This window comes from Melanaphis sacchari, unplaced genomic scaffold (assembly GCF_002803265.2).
Source record: "Melanaphis sacchari strain LSU unplaced genomic scaffold, SCAv2.0 Contig84_pilon_pilon, whole genome shotgun sequence".
Classification (NCBI taxonomy): Eukaryota; Metazoa; Arthropoda; class Insecta; order Hemiptera; family Aphididae; genus Melanaphis; species Melanaphis sacchari.
The window spans coordinates 1,412,133-1,439,050 of NW_020271599.1; the positions used below are offsets into that span (position 1 = coordinate 1,412,133).

Sequence of the window (26,918 nt, forward strand, 5' to 3'; positions counted from 1 at the left end):
TTTTTATATTTTAAACTAATTTATATTGATTATATTTATTTTTTGGTGTATAACTAATTTTCAAATTAACCTACTTAATAAGTAACATTTAAATTTGATCAGCATTTTGCTTTTAATAATTCAGTAAAATTCTTTAATTTAATAATATCATTTAATGTAATATTTAATTTTATAAACTTAGCTTTAAACCTAGTCTTGTCGTTCCGACTAAAACAAATGCTACTCTTAGTTTCATGATTTTAATTTAGCAAAATTTTTAGATTTTTTTCGAGTTGGTTGGTACATAATACATACTGTATGCAATACGACGTTTATCTAAATAGTAAAAAAAAAATTTTAAAAATTAGAATTTTATTTACTTTATAGATACCTACCAAGATAGCATTGAAAATGCAACGAAAAAATGTTGTACGATATGGATAGAAAGAGATGATAAAATTGGGTACAGGCAGGATGAATTCAAAATATCCGTATGGGTGTTGGCCACGACTTGGGGTCGATATGAAGACGTGGTGACTATTGAATTACACGTAGGACTCGATATTCTGCCGGCCATCCATATACCACTCATCATCAATGCCATTACGTTCCCTATAGAATTCCCTTTAGCTAAAGACGTTCACAATCCAACCATCAAGTAAGTCACGAAATTTCCACAGTATAATTCAATTTTTAGTCAACTGGGACAACAAACAAAGGCAACGACTATAAAATATCCCATAAAAATAAGTATATAATTTCTTTGTCACATTTCTTTTTTCAAAACTACGTACAGCATCTAAATTAAAAATATCGTTATTTTTTTTCCTTAATCGCTTTTTTATCTAAACGTGTTATACATTGTTCGACACTTTAAAATAAATCAATCTTGTTCTATATGAAAACTGTTGAATAATAACCTATTAATATGCTATTCGTTTTTAACAGTATATTATACTCATAAGTACCTAGTTATAATAAATTTATTACATAGAAATTATATAAAGAATATAAATGCAAATAAAATAATTCAAAAAAACCCAAAACAACATTTAATTCAGTTAAGGAAACAATTTTAAAATAATTTCAGTTTATTCTGGTATTTATAAAACATTTTTTTTTTTTAATTTAAAAGGTGAATATTATATAATTTATGAGAACAGATGGCACTTGAGTTTTAAATGTACAGTCAAGTAACAATTGTATTTCATAAAAAATGATACAATATATAGCTGTTAGCTGTTATATGTCCTAGTTTTTTGAAGTATGTTAAATTGAAAAACAGTTATGTTCTATTGAAAACTTTTTAAAATAATAAACTGAATGTTATTTTCTCGTAATTAAAATGTTACCTATTAAATTTAATAATAAAAAAACAATGAAAAATATAAACATTTTAAATCAAAAACAATAGATATTTCTATTCTACGTAATTATCTTATAAACTAACTAGTAACAAAATAACTAAAATTTATGTTAGGTAAAGTGTTGTGTCGTAAATTTCAAAGTATTTCCAGTGATTTTCAAAAGTTTTTGCATTTCTTCGAAAACTAACGAAAAATATAAATAATGACCTTTCTAAAATACCATATGTGTTCAATACGAACCTATAAAAGGGTTATACAAAAGGTTGCATGAAAGTTTTAAAGAATTCCTTTTGAAGAAAAAAAAATGTTTACTTACATGGTAGTTAACTGAAAAAAAATCTCAACCATTGTTAAACTAATATATTCTTCCCTTTATATATATATATTAACAAAAATACATAAAATGAAAGAAAAAAAATGTAAAATTATTATGTTCATTGATTAATTTCGTATAAGAATATATTATATACCTATTTATATTTATATAATATATATAAAAATTTAATTTATGACAACTATATACCAAATATTAAGTTAGTAATGCTTCTGTCTAATGTAAATTATTTATTAAGGTTTAGCCTTTACTCAATGGAATCAGAAAATCGATTACAAATATTAAATAATAGTGAAATTTCGATCAAAATATCTTGGCGCATGTATAATAAAAGTAAAGAAAATAAACCATTTGGAGTATTAATTGACACATTAACTCCAGACCATCCAGATCATTGGTCTTTCAGAATCACTGATTATGATGGCTTAGAGAATCCTCGATATTTTATTGTAAGATATTAACACCACTATCATTCTATGAAATAATATAGTTTAAAAGTTTTAAGATAAAATTACAACTTTTTTAAATATTAACATCATCGCCGTTATAATTTATAATTTAAAGATTTGAATGTATATATCTAATGATTTTTATCGTTCAAGCTTCATTTAACTATTTTTTATTTGAAAAATTAAGTTAAAATAATGAAAAAAATAAATTATGTTTAACAATGTATTTATTAATTGTTAAACATAATTTGTAATACTAACTATAAGTGGTTATAATAAAAACTATTTGACTTGAATTGAATATTATATGTATTTGTATCACTATATCAAAATACACGCTAGACTGATTACACCTTTAGATTATTCAAAAATTATAGATTTCTATTAATTTACTATTGAACACTAGCAACAAATTATTTATTCAATCAATCTACATATTTTTTTTGAAAATTTAATAAGAAGTATTTCTAAGTATTTAAATATTTATTTTCTTATTATTTTTTAAATTCTAATAGGAAATAACTCAATACCCACTAACATTATGTATAAATATTCATAAATGAAATTAAGACATTGAGGTGATAATGTATCTACATTTTTTTAAAGAAAAATTTCCACGAAAAATAAATTAAAAAAAGTATGCAGAACATCCATTACACGTGATATAAATGTAATATAAAAATACCCAACATCAAACCTCTTACTATAATCGTTATTCTAATGGCGTGCATGATTAATCTATTTTCAGCAAATTAAGAACCACAGTTTTTTTTAAATACCACAGTTTTTGGCCTTAACCAACACTATTTTTGTTTATAATAGAGCAACTCGTATTAATTATTAATACCTATTAAAACCAATGCTAAAAACAATATTAATATACCATTTAAACTAATAAAAACTTTTTTTATAAAAACAGATTGCAATAGCAATAATTATTTATATATATCATATATTAATTTACAGCTAATTTTTATATTTTATTTAACCATTAACTTTACTTTTAAAAAATAACTCTTTGTTTTCAGATTGATCCTATTATATTAAAATTAGAACCAAAGACATTAGGATATGTAACATTTTCCTTGGATAGGACTAAAGAAATATCCTTAAACCGTGATGAAAATAATTTAGTAAATGGAAAAGCGGTTGGAATAATAACTGCGCTTGAACCAGCTGGGTAAATTTAATATTTTAATTTAATTATATTATATTTATTTATACACGTCTTTAACATAAAAAATGAATAGTTTTATTAACGTTTAGGCCACGGTTTTTTCTTTAAAATAATATAATTTTTTTTTATTTATAGTAATAACATTAATGTCTTACAAGTAACTATCAACAACGAATTTCTCAGAAAATATACTTAAAGAGCGACTTATTTCCATAATTTAAACTCTTGAGTTATAAAATATATAGAAATTAATCGTTTAGCTATTAATATATTAATATAATAATATTGTCAACATCCAAAATTACCAATATACAATATATTATTTTTAATATGTAAATTCGATATAACTATAAGTTCTAAGACGTTTTTAGAATATATAAAACAGAAATATAAAATTATGAAATTCGACTATCAGTCAAGACTAATCTTTACAATTTTTATTTAAAAAATATAAAGTTTATCTTAAATGATAATAATATTGTTTTGAGTCTCAACTATTGAAAAGTATCACTCATAATATTATTATAAATTGATATAACATTTTGAACCATTGAGATAAGTTAATAAAAATAACCTAATGATATCTATATACAATATTTATAGAGCAGTAAATAGTACAGTAATATTTCTGTAATTATTTCAGAAAATATTGCATAAGAAAAGATGGATTTAAAATGAAACCCACTATTGTTCAGCTTTATTCGGAAACTAGACATTCGATACAACCAAACTTAGTCATACGAGAGTTGGATAATATTTTCCACGTAATAACATATGTTATAAATCATTAAAAAATAACAAAAGAAAAATTTTAATTGGATAAAAAACAATCTAAGAGGCATTTGTTTTATTGTTTTTTATTACGCAAACGCATCATTTATTATTTTACTTTCTTTTAAGAAAAAACTTCTTAATCAAACACGTCAATGAATATAGCTATGATAATTTTTAGGTGTCGGCATCGCAAATGTATAACTCTCGATCACAATATTATACGGAAACTCGATTATTTACCATGTGTAATCATTTACGATATCCTGCAAACATTTCGTTTGAAATCAGTAGTCCGTTTATTATAAAAAGTTTGAAATCATTGAGATGTGGTAATCGATCCGGAAAAACTAATATTTATTTGTTTCATCAGGATTTGGTCGAAGTATTAAAAATTATTGTATAATATGTTTTATTTATTTCTGATTTTTGATTGAATATTTTAAGTCATTATGTGTATTAAAAATTAACATAATTATTCAACATTTATGTGTTTCTCGCATATTATGTTTCACTTTTATAATATTCCTTTAGATCGAACTCCAAGCTACTATAGATATTCAACAAGTTTATGTACCGAAAATGCCCACAAAACTATTACCCAGAAAAATTGAAAGAATAGGATACTTAAGCGCTGTTTATGAAAATAGTTATTTTAAACCTAAAGTATTTATATGAAAAAATGTTAAATCTAAATATCAAAAAATAATTTTCAATCAACATTGATTGTATAATTAAATTAATAAGGCAATTAAATGGATGAATTACTTAGTTTAAATCTATAACATTTATGTTCAATAAGAAATAATACATTTTATTTACAAATGGAATTTGAAATTTGAAATATTTAACTTATATATAAAGTATTCAATGTATCTAATACAAATAGTAATAAATATTAATTCCACAAATAATTAAATGATTTATATATTCTCTCCAGAGACTTTAACAAAAGTGTCACTCATTAAATGTAACCCATATCAAATATTCTTTATATGTATTGATCTCTAGGGTATGCAAATCATTAAAAATATCAGTAGATTTAACTGTATAGCATTTATGTGTTTTATTTTATATTTCTATTGAAGATTTAGGTTTTTCACAAAAATATTTGTGTTAAATCTTGGATTATATTATATTTCTAATAAAATAATATTTTCATAATATTCAGTCCAGAGTTCAATTTAAAATTATTGTTCCTCAAAATTCTCGGATTTCCATTCTTTATAACTGCATAAAAAGCATCTATGTAGTTAAAGACCTATATAATTTCAAAAAGAATAGATTGCCATAATAATATATTACATGAACCCATTTTTTTTGCCAACATGTAATAGATAATTAATCCTTAAATACAATTTTTAAAGTTTATTGTTTATTTTATACTATAAAACATAGTGATTGATAAGAAATGTTTAAAGATTTTTTATTGAGTAGTATCAATTAATTAATCAAAAAAAAAATAGGCTTTTTATACTTTATAGAATATATACCTATTTTATTTGATAATTTTAAATATTTTATTTCTATTTAAACTAATTACTCAACTAATTATATGTTAAAAGACTAATTTAAAAACAACCTACATAATATAATGATAATATATTATTTTTTTTTTTCTTTAACTTATTAATAATTAATACTTCTCTTTAGCAGCTACATATATTATATGTTTCTTCTAGGATTTAATAATTTTACATTATTTTTGTTTTAAAAATATATACATAATATATATATATAATAGATAAGTTGAATACAATGTAAAATTGTTATCGAACAACACTCATTATTTTAAAGTCTATTAACATTTTTGAAAATATTTTTGTTACATCATTTCCAACTTATATAAAAAAAACCATTATTTTAAAAAATTATATTTTTTATTATTATTTTTTTAAGATTTTACGTTTTTGAATGACAACAAATATTTTTATATTCTAAATCAGCATATTTTTCGGAGTATTTCGGTACACAAAAATAAAAATTTGATTTAGGCGAGTAGTTTATGAGTTATAAGTTTTTAAAATTTATGGGAGCGGAGTAGTAGATAAACATTTTGTATGTTATCCTCATATCACTCCATTCTACTTAACAAATTTTGAAATACTTATAACTCATAAACTACTCATACAAATTTCGATTTTTATATATCAAAACACTCAATAAAATATTTTTCTTCGGAATAAGAAATTAAAAATGTATACTATCATTCTAAAAAGTAAAATGTTAAGAAATAATAACGATAAAAAATATCCAAAAATATGATTTTTTTTTTTTAAAATATGTTTTATTTTGACTCATAATTATATAGTAAATAATATTTTCATAGACGTTAATAAATTTTGTTCAATAAAAAATGCATCCATTATACTATATATTATATTAGTATTATTCCAATACAAAAACAAACAGATACAAAATTACTATCTATCAATTTAATTATTATTAATTATTATTAGTATTCATGATAGACACATGATATCATGGTATTACATTTAGGTGGTTGCTACATTCAAAATTTACATATACTTTCCGGTACTAAAACTGTCAACGAACTACATAAATTTTGGTCAAGTGGTCGTAGAGGAAACTAAAAGCATAAACGTGATGTTATCTTCTTATTCAGGTACACGCATATATGCTCACACAAACTAACAAGTGAAATAATAAACGTATAGATTAACTTTGCCGACCTGGTTTCCACCTTGTTGGGCATCAAATCGCTTATGAGCTTATCGCTCGATGGTGTTCGCTTGTACTATTTTTTGATTTTTTTTTTTTTTTTTTTAAGGTGCTGAACGTTTTATTACAAAATCCGTTGACACAGTATTCACAGTATCGCCATCAGAGGGTGTCGTATCAAATAGGCCAATCCCACTCATAATCTCGTTTAAACCCAAGTGAGTTCGTTAAGACCAACTTAGAAAACAATTAAATTCAATAAAAATAGATGTATTAATTAAAATTTGTTAGGTGTGCAATTTAAAACTGATTCTACATGCTCAAATATATTTCAATTATAAATGGCAAACTAACATTAAAAATTATTTTTGATATTTAGATAAATAATTCTATAACAAAAATAAACTAATCAGCGTTTCATTATAGTGTATTATCTCATTTTTCGTTAACAGCTTGTAAAAAAAAAAGTTATTAAATATTTTACTAATCCCCGTGTTAAATTATGATAAATTAATTATTTATTATATTATTCACACAATTTTTTTAATGTTTTTTAAACCAAAATAAATATATAATTCAATATTTTTATTTTATAAATTCAAGAAAATTAACATTTGTAATTTTATATTTTTATTATTTTATTGTATTTGATAATCGTTTTAAACTAATAGATTTTAGACATCTTGAAATAATTTTGTATTCAAAATGACTAATATTCATCATCATTCACATGTTCAAAGACAAATTTAATGACTTTTAAAAAGATTTAATGCTAATTGAATTTATCGAGAGACTTGTGAACAAAGTTTTTATAATTTTCTAAAAAACGTAATTTATTTTTGACATTTTAACGTTAAAAAAGTTGAGGACAAACTTAAAAAGCTTTTTCCAGATCACTCTTTTTCATAAGATTAAAAAGAAAAAGCTATTAGTTAGTATAAAAATTTACCGTTACAAACTGGTGTTAATGTCTACAAGAATACAATGTAAGGTCTGCTTTAAAGTTTTAACGAAAAGTAATTAAAAATTCAAACTATCACATATCATACATTAGTTTAACCGTGAAATGTTTAAATTCATTACATTCATGATTGTTGGACACATAGAAATAAATAATTATTAATGAAACAAATATTTTTATTTTTATTTTATCATAAACTTATTTTAATTTGAATCTATATAAACTTTAGTTCTGAATAATATAATTTAAGAAAGTTAGAACAGATCACTTTTAATTAAATAAACATAGACCATATTATTATAAGCTTACATGTTCGTACGTGTAAAATATAAATGATCATTAGAAAGTGTGCTATATAGAAGTTCTACATATCATTACTATTCTTGCACACAAAATTTATCATTGGTTGGTACTTTACAATTTATTATTGCACGAAAATTACCAAATATGAAAAAAAATTCGTTTATTAGTGTAAAATTTAATTTGTTTAAGCTCTATGCATTCATAAATTCTAACCAGTTTCGATAAAATGTGATCCCCGACTGTTTCAAATACTACTTGATATTATATAATTACTACGTTCATATTTTATAATTATAACATTTTGCATATTTTTTTAGTCATTATAAATGTTATATTTTATCATAGCAGTATTGATTAGAAATTAATAATTTAATTAACTTTTATATTAAATTTAATGATTCTATTATAATTTGAAACTAAAAATTAATCATGGATAAATTTAATATTAATATGTTTAACAGATTCATGTAGGAACGAACTAATATACTTCATTATAAATTTTAATAAAATTAGAAAATTAAGATCTAAAATTAAAAGAATAATCAAAACTATTTTAATATTTCTGATATTCCGAGTCTTTTAAACCTTAAACTTGAAAAACATATTATAATAGCGATAATAAAATTTATCGTTTATGTACCTTTTTTTTCGGTACTTTTTAAAATGCTCTAATTAAAATTAATGATATTTTACCAGATATCTTACTATATTTTAAATGTTCGCTGTTAATTAGTTTTATTCATATATTTTACTTCAGAACTTAAAAAAAATTGAAAAATGACTTAAAAAAATAAAATTTTATAAGACTGACCAATACCCATATTTAATTAATTTGATTTAGTGTATATTTTATTTAAATGAAAAAATAGTTATTTTAGGGTCTTCTTTAGAGTTAACCATATGATATTTTTATATGTGCTGTTAAATCAATATAAGATAAATATTCATATTAATCATGTTTAACAGTTTATAAATATAAAAAACAATAAATATTTATGTATATTTACTTTAATTTTTTTAACCACTATAATATGTATTGTTTTCTTATTTTTATTAAATTAATTCATGTTTTATGTTCAAGAGCTCATGAGCAGTACTTGAAAAAGATTGAAATTTTGACAACAATACCCATGGATGTAATTTTTCTTGAAGTATCTGGATTAGGGATAAAATAATTTCTGTGTACAAGTTTATTTATTACAATAAAACATTTTCTACTTACTATTTACACTTTTGTATTTGACCTAAAAAGTTTTAAACGGATATATCTCTAAAGTTCAAAAACATAAAATATAGAGTAATGTAGTTTACTAAAGTTTTTTTTTTCTTCAAATTTTAAGTGCTTACGAAAAAATAAAAATATAATCAAATCATACGTCACATGAATCTTTTATAATTTGTTATATATTTTATTAATAAAATGTTTACAAAAAAAAAAAAAGGGTTTCATAACAAATACATTATAATTATCAACGTTTTCTATAAAATACCTTAATTTTTATTTAAACTTTTTCAGATTTTAGATTTTAAGCGAAACGATGAACGTATTAATTTTACAATAGAGTGTTTTTTTTTTTTTTATCCTTGATCATTTTTAATAAAATACTTTGATTTTCAACTTCTACTTTCTGAAATGAATTGGATATAATTGGTACTTTGAAAGTCAATAGTAAAAATTTAAAAAAAAAAACAAAAAGTTTACGGTAAACCTGTTTTTTATAAAATTAAAGTCTTTACTATGTTATGATATAAAAAATAAAACCATTAATACTTAATTTTGAACCGAATGTTTATGTTATTATTGTATATATAGTATAATTTTTAAAATATTTTAATATTTATATAGGGTTGAACAATTTTTAATATTTAATTATTACTTCGATGAAAGTACTTAGCTATTTAATACAAGATCTTTTATAAGTGGTTATCTATATCTATAGAATATAGATCGTTTTTATATCTATAAAAAAATTCAAAAAATACATTGTAAGTATTATTTTTTTTATATGCGTTTGATATTCAAATTTGAATGACATCACATGTTTAAGTGATAAATAATAATGTATATTATTTGGATATAATTTAAAAAATTATTAATTTATATGTTTTTATTGACCAATTAACGCTAAAAACTTAAATCTTGCATTTTACAACACTGTTAAATTAAATGTTTTTTATTTAAAAATGTACAATATTTTGTAGATACAAATACTATGCAATATGAAATATTTTTTTTTTTTTTTTAATGATTTGCTTGAAAAAACTTAATATTAGTGGTATCACTTAAGCTTATAAACTGCAATATAGACATAAAGCATTTTAAATTATATTTTGTTTATATTTATTGTACCTTTATAGTAGTATAACTATTAGTATAACTTTATGAAAAAATATAGAAATGATACTAAAGCTATCACCTGAATAGCTGTAATCATACTATCATCTTATTGGTAACTAATTCTACATTAAATTAAACTAATAATATTCAACCAAATCAACTAATTCGCAAATGTTATTATGCCTAGTTAAGCTACTGAATCATTTAAGTACTTTAATTAATTTATTAACAAACATTCGAAAATGTACTTAAATGTTGTATTTAATAGTACAATTGAAATGTAAACTGTATAATTCGATACATTTTTATATAATTATATTTTAATTGGCATCAAATCAAATCTTAACAGAACTTTGTTTCAAAAAATAAATAAATAAATAAACAAAATCTACAAACTAAAAATGTGAAAAGATCTATTATTGTAATGTACTTACCAACCGAAGAGTTGATATCAAAGTAAAAACAACCTGAAACATTATTTAAAATTATTAATATTATTATTCAGATCATAAAAAATATTCAACTTTTTAGTCAATGTGACCAAGTATATGACAAAAATAACAGTTTGAACCCATTCACGCCATGTCCTTTATTAGGCAGGCAACTGCCTAGATACTTCTAAACAAGGCAGAAACCGACGGCCACCGAAATAAAAGTATTGCCAAATAATTTATCAAACTATGTCTTCAAGTCTACACTTCCAATCACAAAACGTCATACGAAAAATAAATTAATTCCACAGTGTAGTCATCTTTCTCGTCACTATTTATAATTTTTGTCAATGACATAAACAATATTATTTACGTATGTAAATCTATATTATTTACGGATGATTTGAAAGTATTAATGCCAATTTCTTCAATTAATAATTATAATTATTACAGTATAATTTTATTCAATTCAGTTTATGGTATACAAGTAACGATATAAATTTAAATACAAATAATACATTCAAATTACATTCACTAGAAATAGGCAGAATTTTAATTTTAATTACCAAATAAATAACAAAAAACTTGGTATCACATCTAAAATTAAAAACTTAGATATTATTTTTTTCTAGTGATCTGATATTCACTTAAAATGTCAATGAAACCCATGAAAAATCCATACGAGTATTTAGATTTTTCAAATACAATTTCTGAGAGTTTTATGATACAATTTGCTTGTGTGGTTTATATTTCTTTTCCTCCTGCAATCAATTTTGGAGTATAGTTCAATAATCTATAGCCTCCAACAAGAATATCTTATGAAAAATTGGAATCAACCCAAGATCGATTTTTACATATGTTGGCGTATAAAACAATCAATGTTGATTTACCCTTGCAATCATTAGCTTTAAAATTTAATATTAAATATTTGGAATTTAGAAGGCAATTCAATAACTTACGCTAGCTTTATAACTTACTAAATTTCAAAATGTATTGCCCTGATAATTTTTTTTATTAGATACTACAATTAAAAAAAAAAAACAAATTTTTATCATTCAACTATAACTATGGTCTTTTACTCAAATTCGCATCAAATTACTTTATTTTTGCAAATAACAAAATATAAACTTTACATAATGTTTTTAGTGCACATAACATAAACGTATAATATGTTTTTCGTTATTCAATAGCTTTATTAAATTATATATTATACATTATGAATAGTTATTATTTAAAATATACATTAAGTCCATTAATTACATAAATTTTTCTACTTGAAACTCTATTTAGTAATTTTAATGGTTTCACAAAATACTTTTCTGCCAACTATTGCAAACCATTGCCAAAAATATTTGATTGTATAGTTTTTCAGATGTCCGTAAGTTAAAAATGGTATAAAGATAGTTCATGTTATTGGCACTTATTCAATACTCGTAATAACAAATGTGGATTAGTAGATATTAACTGTTATTTCATAGTTAGATTAATAACTTAAAGTAATCACGAATAAGTATTAATCAAATAAATAAACAATCAATAAATATCATGCATTCAACATTTTCACACGTACTGCCATTTATTTGGTTAAAAAAAAAATTTAATGATGTGATAAGCACATTAGATAATTACCATAACAGTGATAAGTTTTTAAAAATCCTTTATATATCTTTCATTAAAATTGCATTAATTCAATTTCGATGGTTAAGTTCATAATTTCTTAATTAATTAACTTTATCTTCATCTAAAAATATATTTTTCTAAAATACAAGTATATAAAAACATAATCAATAATTTAACTAACTTGTAAAAATAGTATTTATCTATTAATAATATTTATATCGTCACTTTAAGTATATTTTTAACATAAATATTTTAGTATTTAGTATTAAAAAATATATTTATAAAAATATAACTGTAAATTTATACTAATATCCATATGCTGTCATAAAAACATCTAAATAATTTAAAAAGTAATTAGTTTTTAATTATAGTATATTAATCAATTATAGGTGCTATATTTTAAGCTATACATATATCATACAAAAACAAATATAGGTACTTATATTATACTTCTATTTATTATTCACGATACTATGTAGAAACAAATAAATTAAATTTATACTAATGTAATATGTATATACTATATTATACTTTATTGTTATGACCATAATATTATTTAGTATTAAAATTAAAATTAAAAGCAATCATTTTTTATCGAAAAATATATTTAAAATGTAATCATACATTTATTCGGAAATAAGCTAATATAAAAAATATACCTATACAGAAACAAACATGTATCTGAATACTAATAAACGCCTTGATTAAATGCAAAGCAACTTTTTTCAAAAAAACACACCATACAATTATTCCTTTCCAATCTCGTCAATATTTTATGTAATATTTACAGTATCTGTTTACTGATTCAAATTCTGCCTTCGTGTATTGTCGGTTTATGCGATAAGATTGCCATAAAGTCACGAATCTTGCGTTGTAAATCATCATACAATTATTCACCTCCATCGTTCATCTACAAAAATAATTTTTCTACTTTCATCCGTGATTTTCAGTCTTATTATGCATTAAAAGAACAAAATATGATTATAATATCATGCTTAAAATAAATTCAATTTCAAGATGAATTGGCAAATTTAAAATGTACATAAGGAATATTATATATGTTAGAATAATACTGCAATACTTTTCCATGCACAAGATTAAGACAACAATCGATTTAAAACTACATATATTAATATTTAATGCGTTCAGTTCATCGATATGATTTATCATATTACACACCAAAAAATAATAAATTTTGATTTAAGAGAATTAATTTAAATATTTTACAATAAACTATATTTCCTCTTTATATACAAAATTATTTGTTTGGGCCTTTTTTCAGCCTTTTGACAAAAATAAAACTTTTGACAAATTCGATATTATTGTATTCTGAACTACTCAACTTAAATCATTTTATACAAGTTCCATAGAAATAAAAGGTACTGGGACCAAATGAAAATACGATAAAACAAACTTAACTTTTGATTGATTTCTATAATTTATTATAAAAAAAAAAAAAAAAAAACTAAAATTTAATAATTAACCTGTAATTTATTATAACAAAAAAAAAAAAAAAACTAATTGATTTAAAAACCAACAAATGGCCAAGCTGCGGAGACTTAGTCACGACAAAATAGAATAAAATAATTAAAAACTAATTGTATAGTAATTATCATAGTAGATTTGTTTTATTAATTTTTAAGTTGATATTTATACTTACATATATGATAATAATATAATATACAGCCTATAATTTAATTCTGAAATAATAACAGGAATATTTTTTAGTTAAAATATAAACCTTTATTTAATTTTTAATAAAAATTGTATTTTAAAAACATTAGTTAAATTTATTCAATAGTTAAACCGTTTTTTAAAGTAATATTACATTAATATGTGATATACACATGTTTACGTTATTGTCACATCTATTTAAGTTCTTAATTAGACACTTAAATTTCCAATTAATATTTTAACCAGTGCCTTAGTATAATTATAATATCTAATATATTATTATTAACTCACAATCTGATGTAAAGTAATAAAATAATGTTTAACCGCATAATATTAAATAGATTTACACCATTACATAATTCTATTTTCACTGCAAACACATATTGTGTTAATTAATTTTTACAATTCCAACTATCGCTTAAAATTGTACTTAATTAACTATTTTAGATATATACTTAAATTAAGAATATTAGACATCAATAACATATTTTTTTTAATATAAGGCAAGTGCAAAATTAATAAACTTGTGTTAACTTTATAACTATAAACAATACATTTAAATTTAACATAAAATTACTTATTATTAGTTTATTTTTATTCTTAATAAAAATAACTAGTAAAATTGTATCTAATAACTTATGAGTAAATTTTATTGAATATTAATAAAGTAAGAGAATTTATTCTTTAAACAGCAAGAAAACTACAGTTTAAAGAATAGGTACATCGATTATTATCACTTAAACGTTTTCGATTATACCAATCGAAATTTAAATCGATTTTAAATAAAATAGATAATTCATAAAAAATAAACTATTATTCAAGGTTTGTCAAACTATATTTCAAAAAAGATTCTATTTATAAAATTTCATTACTATTTCAATAGACAAAGAAATAGTTAAAATACTAAAAACCAAATATAATAATAATAATATATATACATATATATATTACAGAAATAAAATAAAATAAATTTGGTCTTTAAGATTAAAATTTTAAGTATGTTATTAGACAAAGACTTTATTTTTATTTTCTTCGACCTTCCTGTTTTAAGTAAATTTATTTTATAATCATACATGATAAAAAACGGATTAATATGTTTTACCTCAACCTTAATCGAAGTTAAATTTTAAGTCACCCTATATTACATTAAATAAAATTGACACTATTTTTATTTTATATAAATAATTATGATATAGTAGTTATAAAATTCACCGGAAATTAAATAACGTGCTAAATAAATTATTACGATATTGATCCGTATACTAAATAAAATTCAGTTAAATTCATAATAATTTATAAATTTATATATTTAATATACATATATAATTGTATTGCAGCATATTTTTTACAAAATATTTAAAAGTTTTTCTGTATATATTATAATTAGCTATCATTAATTTGTACCAATTATCAACATTTATATGAAATAAAAATAAATATAAATATAAAAAACTGAAGGCGGGGATTCAGAAAAATGTATTCAAAAATTCCCAAACGTATTTGATTAAATGAAATCGAATTTTTTATTCCCAATAATTAGCATGTAATTTATAAAAATGTTAACGAGAAATTGCTAAAGTTAAAAAACATCCCTAGACTAAAACACAATATTCGCAATTGAATTTTTTTCTAATTTTGATAAATGTATGCTACACAGAATTTAATAATTGGCATGTAAATAACAACCTACTCAGAATAGCTTCGAGATTCATGAAATGAAAATGAGAAATATTCGCTCGTAATTTTTTCCATCAAATACTATGAAATATTAATTAATGATAAAAAGAGAAAAAATAATATAATTTTAATAAATCATTAGTCGACCAAAAATGTGATTAATACTTTTTAAACAACTAATAGATTTTACTCTAGTTAAAATTTACAAAAAATTCAAGCTTAATTTAGTTTTTAATAATTAAAAATATACTTACATTAAAAACTTACATTTTTCTTCGATAATATTAAGTTTTTTTAATATTTCAATAAAGATCACTAAATATTAGAGGTACCGTTAAATTTAATAAAACAATGTATAATTAATATTTTAGTAGTAATGGACTACGTTAAATTTTTTTCCTATCAACTTTTTTAGAAATTTTTATATATTTTTTAATCATTCAACATTAAATCAAAAAAAATATGGGAGTCACTACTTTTATAGAAATAGATGAAAATTATAGCGGTACTGGTTCAATTTTCAAATAACGCTTTAATATACTTTTCCATAATGTATCACCAATTTAACAAATAACCTCATTTTAACCCACAAATCATAAAATTCTGCACAATGATGCTTTCATTATATTTCAAACGGATAGTTGTTAGAATTTTCTATCACAAGTGGTAAATAAAAATTAATATTAGTTTATCTTTTACTGCCATAGCCACCGGGCCATAATGTCAAAACTTTTTCCTCATACTCCTCTCCGATTCATTCCCCTATCACCGGTTTTCCTATTACTCGATAAAAGGTCGAAGGATGATATGAAATAATGTGAACGGTAGTGACAACAAAGCCAACTTTTTCTTGTCGAAAATAATAGCCTTACACTATCCACACGAGGTGAACGTTTCAAAATCGAATTTATCCTCACAAACACACGCTATACAACTAACGCGACTACAGAAATTTAAGTACACCCATAAACATATAGATTACTTTTAAGATTAAACGAATCAAAAGTTTAACCTAAAGTTTGTTTATATTAGTTTATATATCAACTCATTATAAATAACGTGATTTTATAAACTACTTTTTTCGATTTTATAACTTTATGTTATGTATAGACAACACATCGTGTTTCTTTATGTTTATCCAAATATATTTTCCTTAAACTTGATTTTTCCATTTATTAAAAGGTTGATATAATTTTATATAATATTTAGAGATAGCTTTATAGGTAAACATTAAATAAACAGAAATATGCATCTTAACATATTATTATCATCTCATAATTTTTGTCATACTTGTTTAAATATGCTATTACATTTATCTCAACATTTTTTGTATTAAGTAACAGAGTTAGTGTTACATTTTTACATAACCCTAGTTATGAATATTATATTTTCAAATTATTATATAGTATTATGAATATTACAAAATATTAAGTATAGTTAATAAAATCTCAACTTTACCATTCTGCCACTAGTTTAGTAACGTAAGTTTAAAATTAATCTTTAGTATATATAATAAAAACAACGTCTTAGTTTGCATTATTCGGGAGAGCACTTTAAGTAGTTTAATTGTTTTTCTTTAAAATTTTTAGCACGAAAATAAAATATTTGTACTTAACAGTCAATATAATTATTTTTTTGTTTACTTTTGATAAATGTATCACGATAATTTACACCGTATGTACACATGATTGTGAAAAATTAAATAATATTTATTTTTCATTGTTTGTTATCTCATTTTTACAGCACTGAGAAAATGTTAATCATCAATTAAACCCTCGTCAAAATAACAGCAATTAATCTAAACACACAAATATCTCAGAATAACCTATATTATAAGAAAAATCGTATTATGTTTATTTTCAATTATTTTATAAATCAGTGTTACTTTATGATATAACATTATTTGTTATAACATTTTAAAAAGTGCTATATTTTTAATTTTTATGCAATTTATTTTAGACTTTCTAATATTCTTGCTACATGCACTTATTTACAACAACTTTCGTTTCTATGGTGACTTAAGCAATAATTGTTTTATGTTTTATAAATAATTTTATGATTTTTTGATCAACAAGCTCCCCTAAATAAACTCGAAAGAAAATTTTACCTAACGATTTCATGATGCACTATTTTTAGAAACGAACAGATAGATACTAATGTAGCAGTTAAATAATATAATACGTTTACGTAAGGAAATAATTAATATATATTTACATATTTTTATAATTTATAAAGAAGTGAAATCCATTGATTTTATCACTTTATTTTTATTTTTAATTAAATGTTTTTATACGATTTAAAATAGGTTACGTATTTAATTATATTTATAAATTGTACTGCGACATCATTCCACAAGCTTAAATTTTTTAAAACCTTAATATTATTATGAATAGTATTGTTTTTAAATTAAATTTAATATTAAATGTATACTTATTAATTAATATACATAAAAATGTAGCCATACTTGTATATGCATTTTTAATTTTTGCGACTGTAGGTTTTAACGAAATAAAGAATACTGTAACAACGCACTGAATTCGATGAGAATTATTGCTCGATTTAAGTTGATGATATATAGTTTTACATTACCGATAGACATAGACACTCAGCCTATGAGTTAATGCGTTTATACGGCTAACCAGTATGGAGTTAAAATCTCCGATTTCAATACAACGAAATTTTCGATACGAGTTATATTCATGTTGAGAGTAATGTAAACGGAGAAATTCGTTCATAAGTACCTACCTAATGTAATTTATAAAACTTAAAATATTGTTTATAACAATGGAAAATTATTTTTTTCGTAAATTAATACTGAGTACTTACTAAAATTGCTTAATAATACTTTAAATAACTATGTACATTGTACCTATGCTGTATTGATAAGGTACTTGTGTAATAAACATAAAGCAACTAACGAAGTTAGCAGTCCGCTTAATGTTTTTTTTTCAAATTAAGTCATTTATATATATAGGTATATATAATATATATATGAGTATGTGTTTGTGTGTATATACACCTAGAAAATAAGCATAATTTTTTCTTACCTCATTTTTTTTTAATAATTTTTATTACATTTTCGACATTTTAAATTACAAAATTATTAATTTATTCTAAAATATTAAAAAATTATTTAAAATTGTCTTAAGCAAACTAGTTGCAAAAAAACTTCTAAATAAGATTATATTGCAAATAATAAAAATGAAACAAAATATCTTATAACTAATTAAATTTTAAGTATAATTTTAATAGGCAATAATTTTAAGTGTTTAAAATAATTAATATTTATTTATATAATTTATATCTCATCTGTATATCAAAACATCATTTTTTGACTTTAACATGAAAAATATGAATTATTATTTTAATAAAACAGAACTAAAATAAAATAAATAAATAATCTAATCTTTGATAATGTTCAATTTACCTATTTAAAGTTTAATTATTATTAAAAGGTTTGAAATTTCACATATAATTTAATTAGTTATTAATTAATTCTTTTTCTTGACTATACTTAACTACAATGTCAATTATTTATAGTTTATATTTTTCATATAATATACCATATTATATTAAGATATAAAATCTAACAAATACTTTAAAATTTCAAATTCTGACATAACCTTACATTATTGTTTAGTTATTAATTTATACAATGCATATGTGCAATGAGCCATTAGACTTTTATTGCTATTTTCATTTGTAAAAAAAACTGCATTGCAAAACAAACAAATAAAAAACAGGATAAAAAAATATTAAACTTTTTACATGATCTGTATTTTTCACCCTACAAAACATATATTAGTTTAAGGAAGCTTTATGTCTATGAGAAAAAAAGTTGGCACATAGCCTTGACTGAAACTTACCTTATCGATAAATTTAACCATACAATCTGATTAACCATTAGTTTACGTTTTCCTATAATAAGTTAAACTAAAATGGCTTTTGATAATTCAAAATGTAATTAATATTTTATTGTCTTATAAAAATAAATAACTCTCAAAATATTTAACAATATATCCGAGTACCTAATGTTGAATACAAACAATGGAAATATTTAAATATTTAATTCAAATTATAAAATAAGTATAAATTCTAGTTAGCCATGTAAAAAATAATTTTTTTTTTTTTTTGGTACAGATACTATAAACGTTATTTTTACGAAAACATTTATCAAAAATATTTACAAAAAGAATAAAAATAAATTATTGTATTTTATGATATATTGTTGGTTATTTAAATATATAAGAAAATTATGAAATATATTTTGTTATTAAAAATGAATAAATAATTTATATAATATCCTTCGTTTAAACAACAAATAAGTGCAAAATAAATTATACTGTTTAGAAAGAAAATGAAATTGTGTACCATTTAAGTTATGAATGTAGTTAAAAAAAAAACAAAATACCTATATTTTTAAATATAAATACAAATCAAATGTAAATTAAAAAAATAAGTTGAAAAATGTAAAAAAAAAAATAATTGTAGATCACTTTGTATATATCACAGACAATTTGTATAACGCGGATGTAAAGTACTTATGAAGTTTTACATTTGAAATCCCGAAGGAAATAAACACAAAGAAAATAACTCTCTCCCCTGCTGAGCTCTTAACTATATCATATTTCAAAATCTTTTGTGACAGGTTATATGACCATCTGCCAAAATCATGTATTTAAATTGTATTTTGGTTAAAAAAAAAACCTTAAACAATCATAACCAAATTACATAAGCCATTTTGGTTATTTATTATAAGATACACTTATCCTGGAACGATAATTTTTCGTAAAAATATTTAAAGTTTTTAACGAAATAAAAAACTGTATAAAAGAAATAAAAAATTCTGTTATATAAGCATATTATAATAAAGAAAAAACGTCCAAAAACTACTTTTTGGTCTCAATAAAATTTAATTGGTAATATCTCACCTATTTTTAGTACTACATTTTGTGGTGCTAAGTTACATATATTAACTTATATTTACTCAATAAATATTTTATTTTTGATTTAAAAAAAAATGTATAAATATTTATTCCATACAGTTATTTATCATTGCACAGAAGTAACTATAACTAATCAACAAAACAATAAAGGTACACCTAATATTTTATATATTTTTGGTGCTTGTTACATAAGTTTCGTCAAAAATACATATTCGTTAACTTACTTTAACGTCCACTAAAACAATATTTCAAATTAAAAATATTTCTAGAGACATTCAATTAGAACTTACTCGAGTAAATCATATTTAAAAAGGAAAATCATTATAATTATACAGTGAACGTTCTCATTAAATATTAACTTGGAAATAAATTATGAACACATTAATGTCATATGCATAATTTTTTTGTTATGCAATACAGTAAAATACACCACCAATATTCCCATCACAATGTAATACTAATAATAGATTTTACTCACAGTGATTTCTTTTTGTTCAAAATAATTTCTTATGCATAATTATTAAAAATTGTAATCAACGCATAATATATACTTACAAGTAATTAATTTTATTAATAAGAAATATAACTTAATTTAAGAAGTGGATTTCTATGTACTTCAAAAAATTGTTTAAAATCATTTTAATCTCTAGTTCAACTATTTATTTATTTAATTTATAAAGTAATATATTAATTATAAATACTAACTACTATACTATTTTATAGTTAAAAAAGTTAAAAATTAAATATTTGTATAGAATAAACATTAAACACATATTTTCACCTTATTACTTTTTTATAATTTCAGTGTCATACATTTAACTTAAGCTATAAAAAAAACAATAATTCTAAAAAATATTAACATTTTAATATTCGTAAAAAAGTATAATCTAGCAAAATCAAAATAGTAAAATATATCAAATTTAATTACTTATAAATTATAACATCCATCGGACAAAATGATATTGAAGTCTCACTTATTTTTTTTTTTTTATATTCTATGGAAATAGATCACTTTGTAATTCATACTGTGTTTTAAAATTAAACCTATTGTTATTCAAAAAATGTATTAAAATCTTCCTATGTTTAATAGGTATAAATATTTTTTGTAATTAATAAAACTCATTAGGTTTTATTATTAAAACTATATAGTTAAGATTGAAACAAATATTTTTAACAAATATCAGAAATTAAAGCCTTAGGATGTTTAAATTCCTGTCTTGAGCATATCAATATCATAATTCGATAAACATGCAATCAAACATATTAAATTAAATAAATAGCATAATTTAGCATAAAACAGGTTTTAATACTTCTTTTTATTCAATATTGTATTAGTTTATTATATATGCTAAAAAGAAGATAGCACAAATTTAAAATTAGTGTGGAAATTAATGATTGTTAACTTTTATCATTTTAAAAATTCTATAGTATATATTAATTATTTACATTTTTTTAATTTGAGTTACAAAATTTTATGATCCTATAAAATAATTTATCAATTTTTCTCTCATCTTATTAAATAATAACCAATTATTTATAAACGACTATAAAATTCATATTACTATTTTTGATGTGTTTGTAAATATATTATATACTAAACATCAAAAAATTTCAAACTTAAAAATAACAAATTACTTTTGTTGAACACGTAAATCATTTAAATACTGTTTTCTGTATATTAAATGATACATTTAATTATATACATATATATTATTATAAGAAACAATATAAAAAAAAAACAAACAAACAAACGCGCCAATACCAAACGTATATAAACAAATATTTTATTGCCATTTTTTATCACCAGATTTCGAGAAGCACCACTTCAAACGACTAAATGCCATCATCTATATCTTCCTAAATGGTAAAACAATGTCGAAAAAAAGAGAAATCCAAAGAATAGATTGGGTGAATAGCCAGAAAAAGAAATATCAGGCCCTATTGTTTATCCAGGCTATTCGTGTGTGACTGTCCTCTCTTTGCAATAGCATATATATATAAATGGTAAGCGAAATTCCAGGCCGATACAAATAGTCGTTGGCTTTAAATTACACCCCCATAACTTCTCCACCCCTTACCATGAAAACAAACGCATACGAAATATTCGGTTCGTAAGTATTTGGTGTTTACGGGTCAAAGAGCAGCTGTTCTGATTTATCGCATTAGTTCGTTTAGAACACGCGTCTAACTCATGAAAATAATAAAATTGTGTACCACATTAAAGTTTAAACGTCACCCGAAGTTTCTTTCGGAAATAAAATATGCAAAATTCGTATACCATAGATTCCAAGAAACAAAATATGAACATTTCTGATCAGAATTTATACGCTTTCCATATTGTGCTGTATAAAAGCAAAACAGAAACCATTAGAACAACTTTTCAAAAAAAGCTATTGGTTTTCCCAGTAAAAAAATACTATTTTAAGAGTTTGTTAAATAAGTATATAGTCATTATAACTTCACTCTAAAAATCAAAAAACAATTATTAGAACCTCAAGTTAAAAAAATAACAAATAAAATTAACACAAAACTAAGGAACGATAATAATTATTATAAAAATGATATTTTTTTTTCAATATAAATTATTATTATAATTATTGTAAGCTTAAACTAATTATAAAATGTATATTATGTTTCATTAACACTATTAATTAATACAAGTCATAATAAATTTTTATAAAAACTATAATTTTATTAATTTTATATTACATTTATCTAATGTTAATAATAATTGATAAATAATTATATTAAAATTATTCATATTTTAATTAATTAAGTACATTTCCAGTAATTTTAATTAATTTGAAATAATAGATTGAAAATAAAAAATCTTATATTATCATAACTATATTTTATGCACATAAATCTTTTAATTAATATGTATAATAAACATATTTAAGTTCATTGATATGTTAAAAAATGACTACATAGTATAAACACGTATAAAAACTGTGTCTCTAAATATTGTAAGATTATTAAATTTCATATTTTAACAGTAGTTAGCAGAGATAAATAAAGTTCTTATTGAGGTAGAAGTATAGGCTTTATTACATGAACAAGAAAGATCAGTGGAAAACTTTATACTACGCAATACGCATTTTACGCTCAGGTATTAGACTATATTACAGCAACAAGTGGTAATAGAGTGGTGATTTTATGACATTTTGGTTTATATTTTTTCATAAGCAAATATAAAAAAATGAAATGTAGCACATTTTTTTAAAAAACAATATAAAATCAATTTGATTTAATAATCGAATAATATTTTAGGATAATAATTAAATATTTAAAAATTGTCTGTATCAATATACTTTTCATACCTTGTACTTATTATATTATACCAACAAGTTTCATAAAATATATCTTTTATAAGTATTATTGTTTAAAAATATAACTTATTTAAGTTTGATTTAAGTAAACAGTTATTGAATTATGTCATATTTTTTTTTGTTTTGTTTATAATGATTGCAAACCAATAACAAATTATCGAACCTCACTACAATAACTGGTATAAAGGTCAAGATTTAAAATCCATGAAATATTTAAATTCTGTTTCATTCAATTGTATAAAGTATTCGATAAATTTTTTTCTAAAATATAAATTTTAATTCAAATTAAAAAAATATATCATATAATACAATGTTATTAAAAAAAAAATAAAAGTTTTTAAATAATTTTACAATTTATTAATATAAAAATTATGAACAGTAATAAAAGGTAGTAACAGTTTCACTAGGACATTTATTAAGTTGTCAAGAGATTAAACATCTCGACTACGCCTCCCTTTAACCATTTTATACCCTTCTAGAACACGTAATTATAATGAATAGAGAAGCACTAGATCAACTTAAATTTAAAATTTTTTCAGCTTGTTGTTTAAAAATAGAAATTTGGTATTTCAATGCTTTAATAACATGCGACAGAGTAAAATATAATAATTTGTTTTTCCATTGCTTAAAATATATTTTTGGTAGCTTATTTTTGAAGGTAGTTCTATATCTATCAGTAAAAAACATACGTACAGTGCTATTCAAAATCCCATTTAGGTATCTAATCTAGATTGAATGTTAAATAAATTATCTTAAAAGCAAACCAAATGTTAGCTGAAAAATTCTAAAGTTAAAGAGTTCATAATTTAATTCATCTTAAAATCTTACCTGGACAAGTGACAAACATAAGATGTTTGTATATGTGATAAAATATATTATTTTCTACACATAATATCTTTATTGGTTATTATTGTTAAATGTTAAAATTTATGTAAACATTTTATTAATGAGTATTACGGTATAGTATTATATTTCCAATCTATAAATTATTTCATTAGAATATTGTCAAAATTAATGAATAAATAATATGCACAAATAATAAATTAATAATACTTGTTTAGTGGTTATCCCAACGGTTTTAAAAACTTTTATAGATTGTATTTAAAGTTAAATATAAATTCACTTATAAATGTGACGGTATCAAAATAAATTCAGTATTAAACAAGCATCCATGCGAAATATTTTCATTGATTCCCATTTTACACGCTATTAGCAATTTCCCGATCTGCAATTAAATAGTTCCTCGATAGCTTTATACTGCAATACACCACGTATTAGTCTCTGTCACACTAAGTTCACTGCAGACGCGTATTACCGATACTTTTATTTCTGCCTCGTCGAGTACGTATCTAGAAAACGTTCATTCTTTTTCTTTATAAGTCCCGGTCCGGACTTTAACTATAATCGTAGTACATTTATTATAAGTGCAGTTGTCTATAATACTATAGTTTTAGATGAAAAGGATGTAATATATACACTACACTCACATAAACGATTTTGTCAACGTTAAATTTATACCACGATGATAATGGCAGAGATAAAATATTATATGATTGCGATAAAACTTGATAGAAGAATTTTTACATAATTTATCATTATATATAAACTATATTTGCACAGTTAGAAATTAACACTTTTCCGAATTTTAGTAAATTAAAATATATCCTCCGACTGGTTATGTAATACATAATAATGAGCTTAATGTATAAAATTTGATATGACAATTATAAGACCACTTGATACGGTTGTCTGTTATAGTATACAACGATTTCTAGAACTTAACGATTTTAAAAAGACATCAATTATCGTAATATATATATATATATATGCATGTAAGCGTCACACGGCATGTCGTCAGACTGATTAATGAAGCAGCCTGAAGAGCGAGAAAAGAAACGATAAAATCCGGTCGGATGCACAGAGATATCGTGGAGACACAAATTTCACTTTTCCAGGACAATCAAAGCCACAATGACGATCAGCGCGAACACGTTACACGATCATAATTGGTGATAATCATGACGATGTTAAGATTTTAGTCTTTATGAAATAGACACGGCAGAATCTTTAGGGCAATACACTCGAACCTCGGGATACCGTGGTCGCACATCTCATGGACTTATTCGGGTGGGTTCTATTATCGTGTGTATTATAATTTATACTCACATGTCATCGGAAAACGAGAGTGCTGCGATGACGACGCTGTTATGTATGTACACACAAAGCTTGAAAACGATAAAACGAACTAGTCGGCAATCGTACGAGGTCGGTGGTCGGGAGAGTATTGCAATAATATATATATATATATTATAATATTATTGTTTTAAACGAGACGGCACGCTGCGCGCGTAAAAATTTTACGGAGATCACAAGCCGCTGGCAACGGTGACGGCCGCCGAGACGGAAACGACAGACCGGACAACGTTTGAGCGGTCGCAGAGCGGGAAACCCGGCAAAGAATGCATAAAACGGTCACAGAGGAACACACATACACACGTCGCGTCGCGTTCTCGGCAATCGGACTGGAAGGAGTCGAAGGACCGGAGGGAGCGGCGGAACGGCGGCGACGGGGAGGAACGAAAAGATTCAAATTCGACGACGGGTAAAAAAAAAAACAACTCGTAAACTCGATTACGGCGGCCACTGGCCGACCGGCAGACGCGTGGCCCGACGGGAAACGGACACGACCACGGCCACGGAGACGTGTGTGCGGACACACGGACGGATACGACACGTCGTCGTCCGTCGACGCCGCTGGCGGTGGCGACGGCAAGTGGCCGTCCCTATCGACCCCCATCGATTGTGCGGCACAGCGTCCGCCGCTGCTGCCATCGCCGCAACGGCAGCGGCGGCGGCAACAGCCACGCCGTCGTGTAGCGC

The 26,918-nt window shown here is 22.9% G+C and overlaps 2 protein-coding genes across 2 annotated transcripts in view; one reads left to right on the forward strand and one right to left on the reverse strand.

The window, feature by feature from the left end:
* LOC112602183 overlaps window positions 1-9,198 on the forward strand; it is a 36,992-nt gene extending 27,794 nt beyond the window's left edge. The window contains exons 23-31 of the mRNA XM_025350140.1: window positions 367-637; window positions 1,919-2,129; window positions 3,158-3,309; window positions 3,950-4,070; window positions 4,259-4,462; window positions 4,612-4,743; window positions 6,577-6,703; window positions 6,869-6,977; window positions 9,105-9,198. Coding sequence (XP_025205925.1) covers window positions 367-637; window positions 1,919-2,129; window positions 3,158-3,309; window positions 3,950-4,070; window positions 4,259-4,462; window positions 4,612-4,743; window positions 6,577-6,703; window positions 6,869-6,977; window positions 9,105-9,198 — 1,421 coding nt within the window. The remainder of the gene's footprint in view (window positions 1-366; window positions 638-1,918; window positions 2,130-3,157; window positions 3,310-3,949; window positions 4,071-4,258; window positions 4,463-4,611; window positions 4,744-6,576; window positions 6,704-6,868; window positions 6,978-9,104) is intronic.
* The window catches only part of LOC112602182 (TWiK family of potassium channels protein 7-like), a 110,292-nt gene extending 83,662 nt beyond the window's left edge, over window positions 1-26,630 (reverse strand). The window contains exons 1-2 of the mRNA XM_025350139.1: window positions 26,205-26,630; window positions 10,796-10,828 (exon numbers count right to left, since the gene is read on the reverse strand). The gene's annotated coding sequence lies outside the window, so the exon portion shown is untranslated. The remainder of the gene's footprint in view (window positions 1-10,795; window positions 10,829-26,204) is intronic.
* Between the last annotated feature and the right edge of the window lie 288 nt (window positions 26,631-26,918).